The sequence below is a fragment of the Adelges cooleyi genome, unplaced genomic scaffold (genome assembly GCF_023614345.1).
Source record: "Adelges cooleyi isolate 19-005CV unplaced genomic scaffold, UGA_ACOO_1.1 ACOO_flye_CR_arks_rails_tigmint_CR_PRNA_247, whole genome shotgun sequence".
Taxonomy (NCBI): domain Eukaryota; kingdom Metazoa; phylum Arthropoda; class Insecta; order Hemiptera; family Adelgidae; genus Adelges; species Adelges cooleyi.
Window position 1 is genome coordinate 10,525,198 of NW_026095912.1, and position 22,071 is coordinate 10,547,268.

The following is a 22,071-nucleotide window of genomic DNA, read 5'->3' on the forward strand; positions in this document are numbered from 1 at the left end:
TGAACAACATTATAAAATATTTTAATTTTTTAATGGGTGCTTTTAGTCTAAAACCAAAATTAAACGAGTTATTTTCAGTTGGTGTAAACATGTTTTTACCACTGAAAATCACCGGTGCGACGCCCTCTTACGCAAAATGTGCTCTTTTGTTGGCATAGTTGTTTTGAGAAGAACGCCAAAAGATATGTAATGTTTTGTTATTTGCAAACTTCTAAGTGCAAAAACTTGGCCATTATTTTTATCTACAAGATCAAAAATCAATATTTAGAAAATGGCACTGACTTAAATTTGAAAAAGGTCGGCAGGAGGGTTATACTCTTACCAAACAAATATTACATTCAGCCATCACTCAAAAATTTCATGTTAAAATATATACAAAAAAAAAAGATGACATAAAAATCTGAGGCCCCAGAGACGTGCCCCCCCCCTTCCAGCCCTGCAATAACCACTTTTTTCAATCTATTATTTTTCAAGTTTGGAACAAGTGGTTAACAGGAAAAATGGTCTCTGGAAAATAATGTTGATTAGGAAAAGTGTACCATGGAATAACATGGTTTTTGGTAAAAGTGGTGTCATCACTGTAGATGTTAGAAACACAGAAAAGATAAAACTTGTTGTTAGAACAACAAGCACCGCAATAATGTGATAAGTAATAACTGATAACACGGTTTGTACTTTGTTGGACAACAATTATAATTTCCTGTTAAAAAATTAAAACATTGTCACACATTTTGTCTGACATTGTAAGTGATCTTTTTAGATGTACTAATTTTACTTGGCCCTACTTACTATGTAGTGTTTTCTGTCCTTAAATTCGTTTTTATCTCGTGTAAATTACTAGAATCTTTAAAGATATTTTGTTTCGTCGAACTATCCAAAGTAAGCAAACATCGTTCATGTGACAATTTTCGCGTTGTTCGTTTGTAACAGTTACAAGTCTATTAAGTGTAAACAATTTTTTTGTTATATTTTACAGTGGTTAGCTGTTTTATATGTGGAAGATCTCGAAATGAAAAGAGTAAAGAAGCTAAAATCACATTTCATAGGTGACCATTAATGTTATTTCCATATTTACTATTGCTATTCATATACTTGTCAAGGCGTCGTGAGGGTAACCGCGGCAGTGTTTCTACGCACTAGCTGTGTTTCAAATCTTGAACGCTGGCACCATACCCACTCCCTCAGATAATGATTTTATAAATAACTTTTTTTTTATGGCTACAGTCTTTCAATCATTTTTTAGTCTTTGGAAACTTAAATTTCAACATTTTAATTTTAAACCCTAAGTCAAAACTGGTTTGCGTTTAACACATCATGTTCTATTACAAGTAGAATAATTATAAATTATAAAATTATATTTATAAGAATACAATGAATTCAATTACTTACCTCTTCCTTCCTAACATTACAATTTGTGTACCTGTTATAAATAACTGTTAATTTTTTATGTTTATTCAAGATTTCCAATCAATGATACTCTGCGTCAAAAGTGGTACGAATTTGTCCTTAATAACTCATTAAATCCAGGGAAAATAAAAAAATATAGTTCAGTTTGTTCAACACACTTCCATCAAAAAGATATTATCAATTACAAACGCACAACCTATTTAACCGAAACAGCTGTTCCTATGATATATATATCACGTGTTAAAAACGTAAGTTTATATAATACTAAGTTATAACGTTTAGTTAATAATAATATAATTATGCACCATTTTTAATTTGTTAACTATTTTATAGGCCAAACTGAGTTATCCAGAATATTGGTCGAAAAATTCGCAACCATCCTTAACTACTCATATATCTGATGATCATGGAGTAATAATTGTTAAATAGACAACACTCTAATGATAAGTACTTAAAGTTTGTGTTGTTGCAGGCGTCAATTATAAAATCAGAACCTGATGATGAAGACAATGCTCAACCCATTAAGAGCGAACCAGTTTTTCATTCACCTGCTTTTGACGCTGATACAGTAACTGTAGTATTGATATTTGACTCTCGATATTTTTTTTTTAATAATTTTATGTGCTATAGGGAACAGTTATAAAATCAGAATACATTGATGAGAACACTGATGAATACCAAGAAAGCATTACTGATTCTTACCCATTACTAACTGGGGATGCGCCTAGTTTACCATTACATAACACTGAAAATATAATTAATGATCACTCCGCCGAAACAAAAATAAAAAATAAAGTATTGAATTATTAATGATTTTTATTTGTACATTTATGTTTGATTTTAATATTTTTTTGTCAAGGGCAAAGCGTTTATTCTTGTTTCGACTAAACCATCAGTGAAGGATTCACCAGACTGTTTATTTTTAAAAAGATATATAGCCAGTTTGAATACTGACTTAAGAGCTAAAACAACAAAGTTAAAAAATGCTCAACAAACCATTAGAAGACAACATACTAGGATTACATCACTGAAATCTACTATCGCCGAATTGAAACATATACTAAAAAGTATTAATTACTAACTTGCACTAAAATAAAACCGATCTTACTGTCACACTTAATTTTTCCAGATAAAACTGAATAAATATTTTACTTGATGAAAAAAAATTAAACTATAAAGGTTTATAACAATATCATGATGAATATTTGGTTTTTACATCTTGAGGAAAGTCCATACATTTTTGGAAAATTCTAAAGAAATGGATTTTTGATACAATTCTTGATTTGTGGTATTGTGGTACAATAGTCCAGACAAACTCTTTGCTGTGCACACTTACAAAGCATAAGATGGCCTCTTAATAAAATATCGGCTATGATCATTTATTTTATAAGCATCGTAAATTGACGAATAGGGTAATACAAAATAATACTAATATAGTTAAAGCATTGAGTATATGTATATTTATATAATTTTGTATATTTAATAAGTAAAGAGCAAAGTAACTAAGGTTGTTATTGTAATTGAATACTTAATAATGTAAATGTAATTTTTATATTATTTAAAAAAGCACCCAATTATCTGAAATTATATTTTTGCATTATTAATTTCTTTTTAAATAAATAAAAGTGTGTTGATAATTAAAATGTTTTAATGACTTAGAGGTAGATCATTAATTATGTTGTAATAATAATAATGGTTATTATTCATTAAATAAATGAGAAATGTTTTAAATAAGTGAAAAAAAAAGTTCATTTATAATAATACTAACTATTAATATTACGTGAAAACTGTTTTTAGTAAAGTAATTTATCTTTCAATACCAAAAAAAAAACACTGTTTTTTTATAACTATAAAAACCAACTATAATTGCCAACGACACTAAGCTATTAGATGTAATTGTCTAGTTCTTACTATGCATTATTGATTCAACAAAAAACCGTGTAAACCAACATTTTCTACAGACTGTAAAGCTCAAGTTTACATTATTGATAATTTTATATACATTTTTTTAAATATTTATTTTACAATCAAAGTTATAGTATATTTTTTTTAAAAATAGGTTAACAGTATAAAGAAAGGCCAAAAACAGCTCGTATATTTTCATTGAAAGTTTATGTATTTATTTATAAGTATTTACTATAATGGGTATATTGCATTATTTGTTTATGCTGTTTGTTAAAAGGACATTGATATTTCTTTTTAGTTGTTTAGAAATAAACTGCATACAGTTAATAATGTAATATATTATGTTATACATATTTTTTGAGTAAATTTCATATCACGCCACCAGCGACCATACATCTGCCTTAAGTCTAATTTTCAGAGCTTAAGTCTTAAAACTACATTTAAAAACACACAATAAAAGAAAAGTTTTTTGCCTTTCTGAAGGTCAATGATGATATCATTAACCTTAACTTAAAAAAAAAACGTTTTTTTTTTGTAAGATATTGGTTATGCTATATCTAAGGACTAAGACTTCAAAATATCGTATACGAGTAGCTAGATGGTAATTGGATTATTTAAAAAGTTAGAACGATTTCCCGAACCGAAATTTTAACATAACAAATGAGTACACTTTAAGTTGGTTTTTCTCAATAATGAAGAGAAAAGGGCGATTTTTTAAAATTTTTGGACTTTTTAAAGTATCCTTTATGTATGATTTCTGATCTTAGGACTTGTCATGAAGAAATCGGCCTAGTCTATAGTGGCTTAAGAGATATAGTAAGTCCAGACGCAAAAATAAAAAACACATCATTGAAAAACTAATTATTTTATGTCATATCAACATAAACTAAAATTAGTGTAAAATTAACCAGCAACGTTTAATTAAAGTTTTAGTATAAAACTAAGACGTTATTTTGTAAACTATTACATACATATTTGTAAGTGGACGAAAAACATTTAATTTGGCCACTTAGAAAATGAAAACCTTAGGATTAGGTATATACGATAGGTATAACTACTACGATACTTAATTTCACTCTCTAATCGTAATTAAATTATTATTTCCAAATTAAATAAAGGTAGCTACTTAAGAGTTCGTCAGTTATCTTAATTTATTTTCTCTGCTGCTCTTTTAAATACATAATACAGTTTCTATTTATAATACGTTAATCACATTGTAATAATTGATATAATTATTTGCTGTTGAGTTTAAGCCAGTGAAAGGCTGATTTTTTTTAGTAAAACGTTTTTCCTAAATAGTCTTAAGAGCTCATACCGTACCATAAGAACAACTATTGAAGGTACTTTCGTCGCACTCACTTGGTCTACAGCGAATGGCGTTTGTAGTTAATTCTGCCATAACATTTTAATGGGATGCGCACGTCGTCATGGTCATGGTTGACTATAATTTGTGCACTTTAATCATGATATGATTAAATTATTATGAGTTTCAGCTACATGTGAAATATGAATCGGATAATTAAAAATCCTGAAAACACTGATACTCATATATAGGTACACAGGTTCCTGAGGATATAATCATTATTAATTTAGTTGATAATACATTTTGTCTGTTAAAATAATATTCACTTGAATGCATCCCTAATAATGTCGTTAACAGATGTTAGAGTATTGTAGTTTTTTAGTTGTTTAGGTTGCCATTTATTAAAAATTATAATCCTGGAAATTACAAGTCAGATTAGGCACACCGGGACTTACTTTCACAAACCTGTACGTTTTGACCATAGATTGAAAACAGCGGTTGTGTTCCCGCGAAATCTGTACGAATAGCAAGCCTAGTTAGTGTACAACTAGAATCAAAAACGCTGAGTTGATAAATATACTTATTGCAACAAATTATAAATGGTTTCTGAAATCTAAATCCAATTTAGATATACACCTAATTATTTTTTTAAAAGTTACAGTCATTTAAAAAAATGTTAAAATAGTTGTTATTTCTAAACTATGTATTGAGCGTTATACTTGGAATAATGAAAAAAACGCACCGTCTTGTCCTCCGGAATATTGTTTTCTTTTAATTTAATAATGGGTGCATTTACTCTAAAACCAAAATTAAGTGAGTTATTTTCAGTCTGCTTAAACATGTAGAGATGAAAAATCATTTTTAAATCGCTTTTTAGGATGCTGTGATAGTCCAAAAAAAAAAATTAACTACCAAAATAGAGTCCTAGTTATTGAACTAATAATTACACATCACAGTTTAACCTTTAAATTAAGATTTTGTAAAAAATTGCCTATACTTCACTCTTTAAAAATAGGCGGTGCGACGCCCTCTTACATGATTGTACATAGTGTAAATAATTTCATAATGTTGTATGCAAGTATCTCGAAGTGAGACTAGATACAACCAGTGGGGGCATAAATAACTAAAAAGAAAAATTGCAGCAAAAAGATGCTTTGGAATGCTGAGATCACTCTTCAAGACAAAACCTTATTTAAAAAAATCAAAAAATAACAATGTATAATGTTCTTACTAGACCAATTGCATTATATGACTGTGAGACGTGGTCGTCAACAAAAACCGATGAAAAAAAGTTAGCGATACTGGAGAGGAAAATATTAAGACAAATGTTTGGCCTCAAAAGATTATGAAAACTATAGGCAACGAATACGATGACCGTGACAAACAAAATCATAGATAAAATCAACCGGATATAATAGCAATAATGAAGAGCATAAGGATTGCATTCCTTACGATGCATCGGCAGAACATATGTCTGGCGCGCAGAAGGGAATTGTCAAATAAAATAACTTCATGTATATAGGAGTAGAGATGACAAGAGACAAAAAACGATAGGAAAACGTGGTAGTTGCAGCTAGGGCCTACATGGCCTATATTAAGCAAAACAAAAAATAAATATTGTATGCATTGTTGCTGTTTATTGTAGACAATATGTTTGCACTGTGATCGAAGCCGCTGAAACTAACTAATGACTAATCGACTTTTTGTAGTAAGACCCGTTTAAAATAAGCTGTGAGTGTTAGTTAGCTATGGCGTCCTCCGGTAGAGCGCAGTGTTTAAAACACTGCGAGTACTTGGTCAACATTAACGAAGTTATTGATTTATCAAACCCACGCCCACGCCCAAGTCATTTATATGAGCCAAGTCGACACTGCATCCGTGCAAGTACCAACCCAGGCCGCCCTGCCCTCGGTTCACTGTTAAACCCGCCTAAGTTAAAACTTCTATTTGTCATCTAGGAAAATATACATTCACCGTTATACTGGTAATTATTTTACAATCGACCACCGTGTGCAAAGTAAGTGAATTTAAATATTGTTCTAGCACAATTCAACTCGGCTGCTTAGTTAATTAAAATTTAAATATATTATTTTGCTCGATTTTAATTGCTTTACGACTTGCAGTGGTCCTTTGTTATATCTGTGGAAGACCCGAGAACGTTAAGAGCAGAAAAGAAAACATCTCATTTCATAGGTAAACCCATCTAATAATTCAATTATTATATTTTGGTTATACTAATAAAAGAGTAAATTAGGTATTTCCGTTCAATGAGCGAAACAAATAGACTCGTTTTTAATTGTTTAATATTCAGGAGAATTGGTTATAATTGATAAATCTGTTGTACTTGCTATAAATACATCGTATACTTATATTATAAAAATATATAACTATAAATTAAACAATTATATTTTATGTATATTCAAGATTTCCCGCCAATAAGCCTATTTTCAAAAAGTGGTTGGAATTTGTAATTGAACACTCATTGGATGCAAGTAAAGTGACAAAAACCGACACTCTTTGTTCAGCACACTTTAATAAAGAATACATTTTTTCCTATCGTCGACAAAGATTTTTATGCAAAGCCGCTGTTCCTACATTATCTATACCACATTACAGTGTAAGTTTTTAATCATTTAATGTATCAATGGATAACAATAAGATTTTTTTGTTGGGCGGTCATAACGGTTTATTCCCTATTACATTTTGGCTAAAATTAAATTTGACATACCTACTTGACTATTCACTATATTATAATCATATGATGGGGTGTATCATAAAAGTCAGCTCCGTGTTATTGAGATCTTGTAGAGTAAAGACAGTAAACATTTTTGAAACATTTTTTTGCGATTATTTTTAATCCCTAAACTTTAGGTGTTTACATAATTAGATACTCGTTAAATAATTATCAAAACAAAAAAAACCATACCAAACATTTCTTGTAAAATTCTCATATTATTTTTAACTCTTGAAATTTAGAAGTTTACACAATTCCTCATTAAATTAACTATCAAAATTAAAAAAAAACATACCACAAGATTTCTTGAAATATTCTTATTAAAATTAAAGAGTCATGTAATTTTTACAACAATTATACCATTAGGTGAATAATGGTGATAACTGTCATAATAATAATTTAATTAAATACAGTCAATGTATAATAATAAATAATTATTTTCCCCCTTTTTTTTTGATGTTTTATTAATAAAAAAATAAGTTTGACTTTAAATATTTAAGATAATTTTAGATGTTAGGTACACTCCCGCACTAGATCTGTACTCGGTCTAATTTGTTGACTTAAGTAATAAGTAAGAACAATACACATTTTCTTTAGTACGACTTTTGATCTTTAGACTTGCTACATGAAGAAATCGACTTAACGATTTCTAATTCGCCGGGAAGTTCTTACACTATGAAGTAATATGTTACATAATTTTTACCAGTTATCACCATGTGACTTCAATCTGAATGAGAATATTGCAATAAATTTCATTGCACTACACAACGGAATTTAAAAAATTCAAGTTCTTTCAGCTCCTAGTAAAAATAAGTCTCAATTACCAAACTTTTACCAGATGTTCTATATACATATAAGTAAGTGCTGTACAAATTTAGTTCAAGCCCTAAAAAGTTATAGGCTTTTAAAAATAGCACTTTTTAGTAAAACTCAAAACTTTGAAGCTACATAATATATATTATAAAAAAAAATTGTCTAAAATAAATTATGAATCAAAAGAGTATAGTTTGAAGAGTCTTGAACTTAGTCTTGAACTTCAGGTGTACAACAAATTTACGATAACAATTTCTTTACTTTTTCGATTTTATGGAACTATCTGCATACTGCATAAGATATGGGATCGAGGCATTAAACAAATTTACTCGCACACACATCAGGTGATTTGGCATAGAGCGACCTATAGATTTAAAAAAATGTCTAACGTGTATGATAAATATAGTTTTGAATTATTATCAATACATACCTAATATATTATAATGTTTTACAGACCATAATTAAATACACAAGTGAAGAATCAACAGATTTATCTCTATCTGGCGATTACAATACTTCTCAAAACAATAAAGTATTGTTTACCCTTGCATACACTACCTTCACATCAGTCTTAAATTGGTCTTTTTAAAATCATTACAGGCGATATCTGTTGTACAGCCAAATTATATACATACTCGTGCCAAACCCCAAAATACCATTACCAATGTGTATCCGGCTACTCCTCGTATCGAAACAGTAATTATTATTAAATTTTAGCTTTGTTTTGCGTGTACCTTACACCGTGTTTCTTTGATACAGGTGACACTTCAAAATTCAGAGTCGGGTGATAAAGTCAAGTACGAAGAAATGTCTAACTCTTCTCAACCGATTACTACTGAATCTGAAACAGTAATTTTTTTTTGTATTTAGTTTATTGCGCATAGTTTAATCAGAATTTGATTTGGTATATAGGTCATAATTATAAATTCAGACTCTGAAGATGATTCTAGACTCCAAGTGAACAATATTTATTCGCATCCTCTAGTAACTGAAAGTACTTCCGAAGTGGTATCTTCACTAAATACTGGACATTTTTTCAATAGCACTTCGTTTCGGACTTCCACATCGTTCAACACAACCGATAATGATGTAATTTTTACGAATTAATTACTTTTGTTTGTTTAAAATGTAATTTTAAAATTTGTGTTTTTTTTTTGTCAAAGCCCAAGAAAGGAGTACTTGTTTTTTCAGTTATACCTATGCCTGGCAATACATCTAATGAAATAGCTTTCAAAAAAAGTATTTCGCGTATGACTACTGAATTATTAGATAAAACAAAACGGTTAAGAAACGCTCAGCAAACCATTAGAAGGCAACGGAAGAGAATTAAATTATTGCAATCGATTATCGATACGTTGAAACGTCCAAATTCAATTGGCGAATCAGATAATGAAGCAGAAAACTTTTTTACTTAATTTCAAAATTAACCTATATATACATACCCATAAAATTAACCTATGCATACATATATACATGTATTTTTGATATAGCATTTAAAATATTTAAAATTAGTTTGTCAAACCAATTTACAAACTTTGCATATGACTTAACTTTTATGGTGCGGTGTAAAATACTTTAATTTTAACTTATTGATAGTGTTTAGCTAGTTTTTCGATAGCGATTCATATATTGTAGTAGATTTTGTGTGTATTTAGTTTTTGAAAATATGTTTAAACTTGAGAACATATACATTCTAATACAACAATTTTTTATAGTAAAATTATTAATTGTTATTAGAATATATTATCTTTTCTTAGTCCTTTAGAGCTAGTTAGACTTTAGACTTTGTACACCAATCATACACCAACAAGTTGTAGTTAAACTAAATAAATCATATATTACAATTTAAAGCCTTGAATTTTATTTTATGTTTTAGTTAGGTTTGCTTAATGGAAAATATGGGAGTTATTTTATGGTAAAGTAAAAAAATTGTATGGATGATTGGAAAATAAATATAGGTAAAAATCATGACTTTATTATTAATACTATGCTAGCTAATGATTGTTAAACAAATTGTGCTAATAATATTGGTATGTAATAGGTATACAAAAAACTTGAGTGCAATATTCAAATTATAAAATAAAATAATTATAAATAAACAACATACATAAAAAATTATTTTACTTAGCTCTTTTATAGTTGTAATCAAAACCATATCGAAAAAACTTACTTAAGATGGTTAAATTTATGATAATATATGCGATAAAATAAAAACTAATTCTATCTAAAATATGATTTTACACGCTAAATAAAAATGTATTTTAAATAATTCATCAGGCATTGGCTAATTAATAATTTGTGTATATTGTAGTTAGTACTAAACTTCTACAAGAAAGTCGTTTGGCATTCGCATTACCAAATCCAAAAGTAGAGAGAAAATTGTATTTTTTTGGTCCGGTATGTTTAACTATATAGAACAGTACAGTTTACATATTATCATAAACTAGAATTCGAGAAACTTTTAGGAGCGTGAATTATAAAAAAATAACATACCTCACAAAATAACTGCTTTTCAAAAAACTTGCTGCTGATATTTCAAACCGAGTATTTTAAAATATGAACACACATAAATTGAAGTAGCATTATATATTGATTATAAGTAGGTGTCCACCATTTACTTGCCAGGGAGTTACAACTTGCGAAATGCTGATGAGAAGTTTCTTAAAAACAAAATTATCTGTATGAATGTATCAGATAATTACAGAATAAACTAAAATCAAAGTTACATAATGAGAGTAAAAAACAGGAGAGAATAGAAAAAAAAAGTATAAAAAGTAGTTTGGAAAGAAAGAAAATTAAAGAAACCCTTAACCCTTTCATATAGATGCGAGTACACAACATAGTTTTGGGTAAAAAATTACTGTTTTAAAAGTAATTGAAGGGCACAGGGGAAAAACAGAAGTAGTCACATTATGAAAAGTTTTTTTTTCAAATAGTTTTTTTAAATTTATGCCATTTTTTTTTAATTTATGTCAATAGATTGTTTAAATAATTACATTTTTTTATTAGAATAGCATTTAATGTGATTTTTTTTTGTTCTTATGTAAAAGGGAGAAGAATTCACGAACTTTGTTTTTGCTATACTCTAAAATTTTCATAATGTGACTACTACCGTTTTTCCCCTGTGCCCTTCAATTATTATGTGGAAAGTGAGTATAGAAATAGGCGATAGCCGCTAAGATTTAATGACGATTACTCTACAACATTTGAAGATTAATTATTTCTGGAAAAGTTAATCCCTAAAAATAGTAACTCAATAACAACAAAAAATTATGGGTCCATGATGTTTTTAAAATTTCTATACAAATAACATTATCGCATCATAGGTATAATGTCAGTGTTGACATTAGGTTAAGGTTTATTAGGATACATGTATACATTTTGTGCTCCTTCAGTGGTGCTTATGTAGTGGTTAGGTTTGTTTGCTGTAGCGGGCGAGGCGCATTCGGTCTATTCAAACGGAGGATTGATGACAGGTGGTTATTTCTCTTAAACCGTACATATATTTTACTCACGGTATAATTATACTTAATGACGAAACATATTTCACAAAATAATTATATACACTGGACTGTTGTGTATTAACATTGAGATGACGTTGACGGTAAACACAGGAAGCATAATGTAGGTATATTATTTTCAAATACTGTATATTATAACATATTAGTACCATAATGTATACTAGATAGATATTTTATTTCTACCGTCACGCAAACTACCTAATCTAATTGGTGATCAATTAAAAAAAAAATTAGGGTTTATTGAATAAAATTACCTGAACTGTACAAATATAATTAAGAGTTATAATTTTCTTAAGTTAACTTCCCCTACGGAATCCGAACATCCGGCAGGACAATATTATATTATATCTAGTTGGGATTATATTTTTAACATTTTAAAACTGTTTTTTGAATTTTGTTTGAAAATACTAACCTCTCCCCTTTCATAAGTTCAAACTAATATAATTTAAATAGTAAATTTAATCAAATAAATTATGGCAATTTTAAATATGTCGTTTAGCATTTTATACACTTCTCACTTGAACGCATTTCTTAAACAGTGTCCATGTCTTTGGTGTTTTAATTTCTTTCTTTTTCTCTTAGGGTCTTTGGTGAATAAGTGGAGATATAAGTATCAATACAAATTTGATTACAATCCAGAGTTGGAAAGTAATTGTCAGCTTTCAGAATCTTTTTTTAAATTAAAAAAATATTTATATGTTTTGAAGTTATGACGGTTTTAACGAAAAATGTAATTTTTATAACGTTTTTATTACGTGTTAATCCAATAGGGAAAATATGGCTCTGTAGGAACCGCTTAGAATGGTCTTAAAAGGCTGACATTTTTTAACATTTCTTCTCTTTGACGGATAAAAACGATTCAGGTACTCCTGACTGAATTGCAAATCATTTTTTTTTTTAGTCAGAGTAATATATATCTTTGAGATTGGACCTGGTTAATATCCGACCTTGTTTTTTACCCAGAGCGGAGTTTGTGACGCCTCCAAATGAAGCGAATCGACGATTTAACCTTTTGTAATAGCAGTGGTGGTAATAAACTTGGTTGTGTTGCAATGCAAGAATTTTGCTCTTGTCCTCTGACCTGTCGAATGGGGTGGGGGAGGGCGTGGTAGGTGGATTTCGGTCGGTATTATTGTGATACAGAGATAATTCGCACGGCCTCTAGAGTATCTGTGTGTGTGTACTGATGGGATTTCGAAAACAGCGCGGGGTTAATACCTATATAGTATGTTTTACACAATATATTATTGTATAGACAGCAGTCGATGGACTCTGACGGGAAGACAATACGAGCGAGAACAATTATTAGCCACAACCCTCGGGTCTATGCGATATAGCATTGTATGTGTACCGGTGCTGGTGTAGGTAGGTAGGTACAATATTATGCGTGTATCTATTCATTTTCGTCATGCATACCAATATACATACATAATATAACATTGGTTCGATATTCTTATTAGAGATGTAGACACGCTGTTGCTGCTGCTTCTGATGTCAGTACACATAGGCATAGGCCTATCTACACTCGGCGGTACCATCAGAAAACCCAAAGAGAGCATTGACCACGCCGCTGTATTGTGTGTGCGGGTAAGTATAATAATAATATGTACATATACCTGTATAATGTAGATTATGTGTACGCACGGGTACACGACACTGTTGTTACTGTGCAGTGGTAGGTACGGCGGTCGTTCAGCGACTTCTTGTAATAGTAAATTGCCGCCGCCGCCGCCACCACATTGCTCTCTCCCCGCCAAGAGGTAAGAAAAGAAAAAAAATACTATACACAGACACTATGTAATAACATCATAATATACCCAACACGACCGACCGGCCGGCAGTAACCATACCGTCGACCTTCCTGCCGCACTGTCCGCGTTTGTTCTTGTGCTTGTGGATTGATAAAAGGTTTACAATATCGTGTACGACCTTTTCGGAAAACCCCACTCGAAGCACGTTGGTTAGGAGGTATACGGATTTTCGATTTTGAGTGCGCCCAAATCTTACTTCGAAAAATAATTCATATAAAGCCAGCTCAAAAGTCATGTTGGCCAACCTTTGAAAAACCATCGACTGAGATCGCCTTAGAATTGTTGTTGCTGTACCCGAACGACCAGAGATCCGCCGAGTTTGTTGCAAGTTCAAAAAATGAAACCCAAAAATCTCGGATTTCTGTAAACGTGAGTAGTTAACAAATTATTGTATATATATATTGGCTCCAGTGGCGTTAATTAAAACTTTTCAACTGAACTATATCTTTTTTATAACTTCTTAGAACCTCGATTATCATACCTTAAAAGCCAACTAATTAATAATTTTTATTTAAACAAATTGTATAAAATAAAAATGAGGGTTCAACTGAGGGCTCATTTTAAATCGAGTTACTTCATTATGTCGATATTAACATTGAACTTAAGCAATTTAACTAAAAACTTACTTAATTGTTGCAAAATTAATTTTTTTTAAATTAGCTCAAGAGACTTGGATAAATTTAAATTTGTTTTCACAGAAATAACAGAAAAGTTGTATATATATTTTTTTTAATTTTGAAAACGATTAATTTAAATTATAGATAGGTTAATGATTTTATTAAAAAACAAAAGAGCTTACAGTCAAGAGTTTACAATCAACATACCGGAATCTTTATAATATAGTATAATTTAATTATAAGATGTCAACACATTTTTCTTAATTTAACGGTTTATTTAAAATTTAACCAACCGTCGAGCGCAGTTTACTATTTTTACGACTGGGTAATTATCATTTATTATATATTGTCAGTTGTAGAATTATTATAGTTTTTAACCGGGTCTTAGAAATGAAACCGATTGGGATTCATCTCGCCAATGCTTACGATTCAAGTAGCTTTGGTCTTTTATGTATATGAAAAAAATCTACTCTAAAACATTTTTATTTGCCACAAAATCAACACGACCTATCCAAACAATATAGCCGTTGCCCGTTAGTGCGTTAAAGACTACGACAAAACAATTTAGTTAGTGTGAACCTTATAAGAAACGGTTTTAAATGGTATGTTATTAATTCGTTCCGTTTGTAACCGTTAATTAATATCACACACACACGCGTAAATTAAACTATATAGTCAATGTATGTAAATCATTCTTGCCAGATCAATTATCGGATAACCCGAATTTGTTGTTGCTGTTGAAATAATCGTTTATTATAATTTATAGTACCCCTAAAAGGGTACGATATGGTTTGGGAAATGTTTTGTATGCTATTATAAAATAACAATAAGGCGATACATTATACTGCGTTGAAAAATATGTTTTTTTTGGACAGCGCTTATCCGCCGTTGGTATATCTATATTACATTATAATATGTATTTACTTATGTATAATATGTAGAAAAAGTAAAAAAACTAACAAGTGTCGTAAATAAACAATAAGAGAGAAAAAATAGTAATGTAAAGAATTTTGAGTCTCCAAATTCTTTAAACAAACTAACAGAGTCTAACAAACTCTGTCAACATTTCTTTAGATACCACTCTATCTACTATATGATATACACATAGGTATAGCTTCCTGCTTCATACATTTTTATACAACTTCCATTCACTTAACTTTTGGCTTCATATATTTCTGAATGTCTCTAATCTCTCCAAAACGTTTTACTGTTTCATTTCTTTCAATACCTCCAAATCATATGAATACATTATTCCTCGTTTTCCTTGTCAAATCTCGATTCTCCTTTTCCATTTTGTCACAAATTATACCTGTCGCCCTTCTCCGTCTCATTTAACTGTCATCTCCCGTAACTGATCTCAAATGCTCACATTTTTCTACTCTAATAACCACCCGCTTTTTAAGCCTAACCCGGTCTTCCAATTTGCAAAGATTTCATCATCTGCAACTAATGTACGTACATAAATACCAAACATTAAGATAATGCAACGTATTAACGATTTATTATTATTTTTATTGTTATTATGATTTCAAATTTTATGGAAATTAAGTTAACAACACAATGTATAAGCAATTCGAACTTATTAATAAGTTAAGCAGTTAAAACGAAATTAAATCTGTTAATTAAATTTATACTATGTGTTTGGTGTATTATTAACATTTTTTAGCTTATTAAAATAGATCATTTAAAACATATTTTAAAAATAAATAATGAAACTTGGAGCTAAAAACTTCGTTTTTATGGTTTGTGGTCACTAAGATGTTGTGAACATCACATTCGTAGCTTCTATGCCATAATTAATAATGATAAATTTGTTTATTTATTATAACTTTGTGGACTGATGGGGTTTATTTGAGGGTCTGTCTGTATGTAGTCTGTTATGACAAAAAAACTATATGTATAAGAGAGTCGACTGAGACTTCCCCTCTGTAGTAAGTACTACTTCTATTGACATACTGTTACGGCGTCTTATAGTCTTATGCGAGTACTGGATGAGCTAGGTTAGGTTGGTTAGCGGTTTCTACCGTTTTCGTTCCGATAAGGCAATTAAAACACTAAACGGCATATTACAGTATTATGTAAGGAAACGTAACTTGTTGCGGTTTTACTATTAACATACATACGGCATACCTAAGTACAGCGAGAAGATCATGGGCGGTAATGCGTTACCGTTTGTCCTGAAAAAGGAAACGACTGTGACGTGTGACTGACAACCGATCATTGTCTAATACTAACATAGTTACTGAGACGTCTGGTGTCCATGCCAAAATGCTTTTAATGTCTCTGTTATTTCCTTGCGACCCTCTCCAACATATTTGTTTTATTCCTTTACATTATCAGAACTTAAGTATAAGCGTTTCGATCATATTTCAAAAGTTTGCATATGAAGTCTACCACGAGTGTCTCCCTCTGTGTCTTAGCTGGGTTTAAAAATAGTTCAAATTCATATTAAGTTTTACACTATTTCAAGTTTTTCTTATAATGTTATTTTTGTACATGTTCTTATATTTAGTCTAGGCTTTATTTATAAAATTAGAGTCGAGTATTAGATGTAGAGAAAGACGAAACAAATGAATGGCAGTTGTATAGGTTAAGGAAAAAAAGATAAATGTGGTAGTTTTTTATCAAATTTTTAACGGTGTACAGCGGGTGTTAAACATTATATTTTGAAATTTTTATGTCTGCTTTGACACACACACGGAAAATCGACCCCGGTTATCATAACGAAAAAACCGATACCGACACCGGTTATCATAACGAAAAAATCAACTGATTTATCTGATAAGATAAGAGAGATAAGACCCTACCTAGGTGTATAGGTTAAACTATCTTAGTAGGCGCGTGCACATACCCATACGAACACCCACACATATTTTAGTCGGTAGTCACAACATAATTAATATTAAATTAACGGGTTTCCGTACATAATATTAGCTCTTATTGTTATTCAGCGTTCTCACGACCTTCTGGCTTCTAACACCTATTACGCCTATTATTATTCAAGCTGGTAGAGCAAAAGGCCGGTGCCCAGCATAATATATTTTAGACCGGGCAAAGAACCGTTGGCCAGAGTACCAGAGTACTGTTAACAAAAACGCCTTAATTAATTGATATAATTAAAGAATCGCTCTATTTACACCAAAGAAACCCAATGCTTAAGCAGACATGCGTGTTTTACACGAAGCTACCGGAAACACACAAACGATTAGCGTACAGGTCATCCGTTCTACCAAAACAAAGTAGCACTTAGCAGCTGTTTACATATATTATGTTATATTGTGTTTATATCAGTATAGGTAAGCCATTTTTTTAAATTTTCAAACGGTTTTGGAGAGACCAAACCGTTGGCCGGTGAATTAAACGAGTGAAACAGGCCTACAAAGAATTCGCTGGACCTGTGTCGCCAGCCGACATGATTAGGTCGTGCCGATTCTGTTGTACTTAACAAAAAAAAATAGTTCAGCTACTATTCCCACTAGTAAAAATATTTTACATTTTCGCAATGCAATCCCCATCGACTTGATGTTCCAGTGCGACGAGATCACACTACCTGCACTCAAACACTGTATAGGTACCCAAACCTGTTTCGATGCTATTATTATTATTATCGTTATTGCTACTACACCCGTTGTCTGGAAGTGTCGGCGGGTCGTTTAATATGATTTGGTTTATCGTCTAAACCTCCTAAATCGCTCGCGGCTCGACCTCGGTATGTTCATCGACCTTCGGTCTTCTTCAGTAGAGAACGAAAACTCGTGACTTAATGTACAGTACAGATATTGCTAAAACATGGCCCATACAATGACGAAGCAAGGAATCAGTCTAGAAGATAGTGTGGAGGAGCTAAAAACACACATTTCAAACCGAACGCAGTAAAATATTAGTAATGTACACTCTAATCACTGGTTTGGAGGTTTGGTTTTCCTTAAAACCCTAACAATGCCTATGCCACTGATGTGGTGGAGTGTTAATACACAGAAAATAAATTCTCAAAATAATATAAACATAGTCTTCCGTCTTTATTAAGTTTATTGAAAATATTTAGTGCTTAAATGGACAGTATAGTCAATATAATATGTTGATCTCTTAGTGTTAAACATTGCGATTAATTATCGATTTTCGTACAGCTTTGCAAAATACAATTTTTTGTTATGAAATATCACATTATCTAGCATTCACTTCTAGCTATAGGCTAGTTGCTAAAATATATTATTGTAGAAACGTTACACAGTACAATACAGTATACCATAAAAAAATAATACAAAAATATTCTTCAGAGCATTGCAGATTTCAAAATATTTGAAGTCGTACTTTGTTCGGCTTGCAAGTTTTTTCAAAGATTATGTTGTTTGTAAATACTGCCATATCATAGTCTAATATATAAAATTATAATAATTAAACACAAAAGCGCACTGTGGTATAAAAATGCAAGGTGTATTCTAGGATTATGTGCGGGTTGTACAGCGCGCAACGGGTAGAGTTTCAAAGGAAATAAATGACGTATTTTGTGCACGAGACTACTCGGTTAAAACCACAGTGTTGGTGGAGAGCTAATATCGAGTGAAAAAAAAATACCTATGTAAATACAATAGATCTTTCTTATCGTTTGCCGCGGTCGCCACCGTTTCTTCGGTTCACTGGTTAATTACAATGCACTTCAGAAATCAGACGCATACCGCGATTGTTTGTTCTGGTACTTTAGTGCCCGTTTCGCAGAGTTTATAGTACATTATTGTGTTAACAAAGTATACATTGCGCGAGTGGTATTTCAAAAGCGAAAACTTGCCCTCCCCCCCCCCCTTAGAAAATAGTAAAATAATTGCCCATGCACTGACGGTTTAATACCCTTGGAGTTTAAGAATGTCTATTCATTTTATTTTGTAAAGGGGCAAAATGGCGGTTAGTAGTGTATAAAGTTCTAGGTTCTAGGAAAAGTTTTAGCCTCACTTGGATTAGGGAAATTTCTTCTACATAATATGATGTGTCATTTTGAAAAAAAAATGTTTGCCCAGCTTTGCCCCCAAAAAAAATTGAATCAATCATTTAGTTGATCGTTGAAGCAAGTTACTTTCAATTAAAATTATTTGTTTAAATTCCAAACTATTTAATGTTAAATGTATAGAATTCTTTTTAAAGCTTCTCAAATGATCCACGAATAGGCTAAATAGAAACAGCGTTATTGTATTTAAATATTATAAATTATAGGCACTTAGCATATCATTGCTGTGTCTCACTTCTGGAAATTACCGATTCGATTTCTTTTTTGTTTGATCAATTTAGTACATTGACGGTTGAATCGTCGACTGTCTCAAGCTTTTTGCTCGTTTAGTCACCATTCTTAGCCACGTGCTGTCATCATTGTGTTCGAATGGGTAACGTCTATTGTCGTCTGTAAACTGACAGTTGCGATGTGCCTTTGGAATGAAACGCTAAATTGTCTTACCTATATTCTTTTCGTTTTCATTTAGATACAACATAGTGAGCGATGCATTTGTTTAGAATGATTACACTTGTCTCTACCTGTATTTATAGGTACCTATATTTCATTTATATTTTTACTTTATATACACCATGTTGCAGTTAAAACCCATAAATACATGAAAACAGACTTAAAATCAGAGTTGGTATTAATGAAACATTCAGTCTCTTCGAAACTGATGTCCCATACGTCATAATAATATGCTTCAAATGTTTAAAACTGTTCAGGGGTTTTCAACATTTGATTTTTATTTAGTCACCCCTAGTTAAAATGCTTGTATAAATATATATTAAGAAATTAATAAAATATAATAGAGGGAAAAGTAGTTGCATAGGGTAAGAGAGTCAGTAAAACAAAGATTAAAAAGTAAATAATAGTACAAATTTCTGTGAGACATAATATTATTTTTAGGTACTTCATATTTTTGGCTGTGCAATTCAAACTGTCGAACCTACCAGTTATATGCTATTAGGTGAATGTTTGTCATTGGCAATTTTTTATTAGACTATATAAAAAACGCAGGTAGACGTAAAATATATCAACAAATATTGTAAAATTAAAAACTTGTCTTGAAAAATATGTCACTCGTACTGTTTTGGTTCCCATCATTTCGTGTATTTAAATGTTTTAATACAGATTGTTTACATTGACCACTGTTATTTGCATGCATTTGAATTCTCGTAAGAAAACATCGATAATGTTATTTTTTCTTCTACGGTTCAATTATAATCAGTTTTCTGCGCTGTACGTTGACCGCTCGTACAGGTCAACCTAAAGCGTGGAGGCGTCCACATATTATCTTAAAAATATGTCTATGGTGGGCCCCGAAATGTACGGTTTCTTAGTTAAAATCAAAACACGACCGCCGGGAATGAGGGCGTTGCACGTCGGTTGTGCACGACCTTAGGTGCGTTCGGTCAGACGAAGCAAAACCGATATAACCGCCATTACATCTGCGAATGTTATCGTACGCCGAGTCTAAGGTGACCGACTCAAGCAATGCGGACATTACACGGGTACGGGTCTGTTTTTGGCGTGGCAACAGCGAATAGCACACATACCAAAAGTCCTAACTGGAATGCGTGGTTGTAACGTATTAGAATATTGTCGCCCGCGAAAAATTCCTTAGCGCCATCTCTTTAGCATTCATCGCGGATAGAACTCAAAGAAGCAGTAAAAAAAAAAAAAAAAACAACAACTAAAAGTGTGCCGCTGTGTTTAGCTGTTATAGCGTTATTTTGTTTAATTCACACGGTTCTTAATCACCTTTGTAATACAGTGTAATACACACACACACACACATAATTCATAATGTTTAAATTGCATGAAATAATATAATAATGTACATCGCTCATTGTTTTGCAATGTTAACAGAACAAACAAACTGTTCCAACATATTTTAACAAAGGTTGTCTTTGTGGTCTTTAATGAACGGAATTGGTTGCATTTTGACAGCTGTTCTAGTGTGATCTGGCGTGAGCAGAGTTCAGGTCAAGTGCACTAAAACTGTTTACCAACCAATACTGCACTTGAAAACGACCCACGGGTTCACTTAAAGACTTATTTATGTGTACGTCATAAATTAATTCGTACCTAAATCAATATTGTAATACTATTTATAATATTATCGCATGAACACAACAGTTATAAAATAAAGTGAATGTAAATGTAATTTTTGGTTTAAACTGATGTAACATATTATGTTTCTTTGGCTTGAACGTTTTGTGTTAAACAAATGTATTATATATTTTATATTTTTCCCATTTAGTCTGTTATTTTTTATAAATAATAATATATTATCTAAATATCATTAGGGATGAATTTCTGTTCTATATTATTTAGTTTAATGTTTGCTCAATTATATTATACAGCCAATTTGAGTTCCACAATTTTTTATTTATTCATATTATTTTATGAATAATAGGAAAATATGGGAATTAACACGTTAATAAGTTTAACTAACTTAACCTTTATTGATGGGCTACAAAGAGAGACAACGAAAACTTAATTTTGTTTGCAAATTATAATTTGCAAACAATTTGCATTTGTTAGGTTTATAAACCTAACTCTAAAATGTAGGGTGAAGGTATTTTCGTGGCATAAGTAATTTCGTGATATAGTTTGTTTGATTGTATCGCGTAATTCCCTATTAGAAAATTGTCTTGAAAATCACACTGATTGTTAAAATAACTGTTATTTAAATACCTTCCTTCACCCTATATATTAACTTAAATCCTAATAGTCAATATGAAACAAAGTGATTTTTTATTAGATAACTATGTATTATTATTTTTAAATAATATTTTGATAAGAGGGTGTAAAATGGGTATAACTACCTTCTACCTTCAAATCAACTCGTGGTTAATTGAATTAAGTTGATATTAACTATTTTAACACAACTAAATCAACAAAAAATTAAATAAACATTTTTAATTTATATAATTAGTAATGTTTTAACTTAAATTCACAAAGTTATTGTAT

General features: G+C 30.9%; 3 protein-coding genes across 5 annotated transcripts in view; all 3 read left to right on the forward strand.

Moving 5' to 3' along the window:
* The first annotated feature begins 663 nt into the window (after positions 1 to 663).
* Positions 664 to 2,995, forward strand: LOC126836639 (uncharacterized). 2 transcript variants are annotated; one of them, XM_050570213.1, is made up of 8 exons: positions 664 to 879; positions 977 to 1,046; positions 1,460 to 1,655; positions 1,741 to 1,818; positions 1,880 to 1,981; positions 2,038 to 2,202; positions 2,267 to 2,474; positions 2,537 to 2,995. In XM_050570213.1, coding segments are annotated over exons 1-8 (834 nt in total). In that variant the 5' UTR covers positions 664 to 878; the 3' UTR covers positions 2,551 to 2,995. The 2 variants fall into 2 exon arrangements, with proteins under 2 accessions (XP_050426170.1, XP_050426171.1); XM_050570214.1 differs by having other exon boundaries at positions 1,880 to 1,975; positions 2,537 to 2,993.
* Positions 2,996 to 6,511: 3,516 nt separating this feature from the next.
* LOC126836820 (uncharacterized) lies at positions 6,512 to 9,693 on the forward strand. The gene is made up of 8 exons (XM_050570473.1): positions 6,512 to 6,632; positions 6,739 to 6,808; positions 7,040 to 7,232; positions 8,617 to 8,694; positions 8,763 to 8,858; positions 8,922 to 9,011; positions 9,075 to 9,251; positions 9,326 to 9,693. Coding segments are annotated over exons 1-8 (957 nt in total). The 5' UTR covers positions 6,512 to 6,631; the 3' UTR covers positions 9,578 to 9,693.
* A 3,819-nt stretch (positions 9,694 to 13,512) lies between these two features.
* LOC126836800 (uncharacterized) overlaps positions 13,513 to 22,071 on the forward strand; it is a 38,149-nt gene continuing 29,590 nt past the window's right edge. For both annotated transcript variants that reach the window (XM_050570444.1, XM_050570445.1), the window contains exon 1: positions 13,513 to 13,863. The gene's annotated coding sequence lies outside the window, so the exon portion shown is untranslated. The remainder of the gene's footprint in view (positions 13,864 to 22,071) is intronic.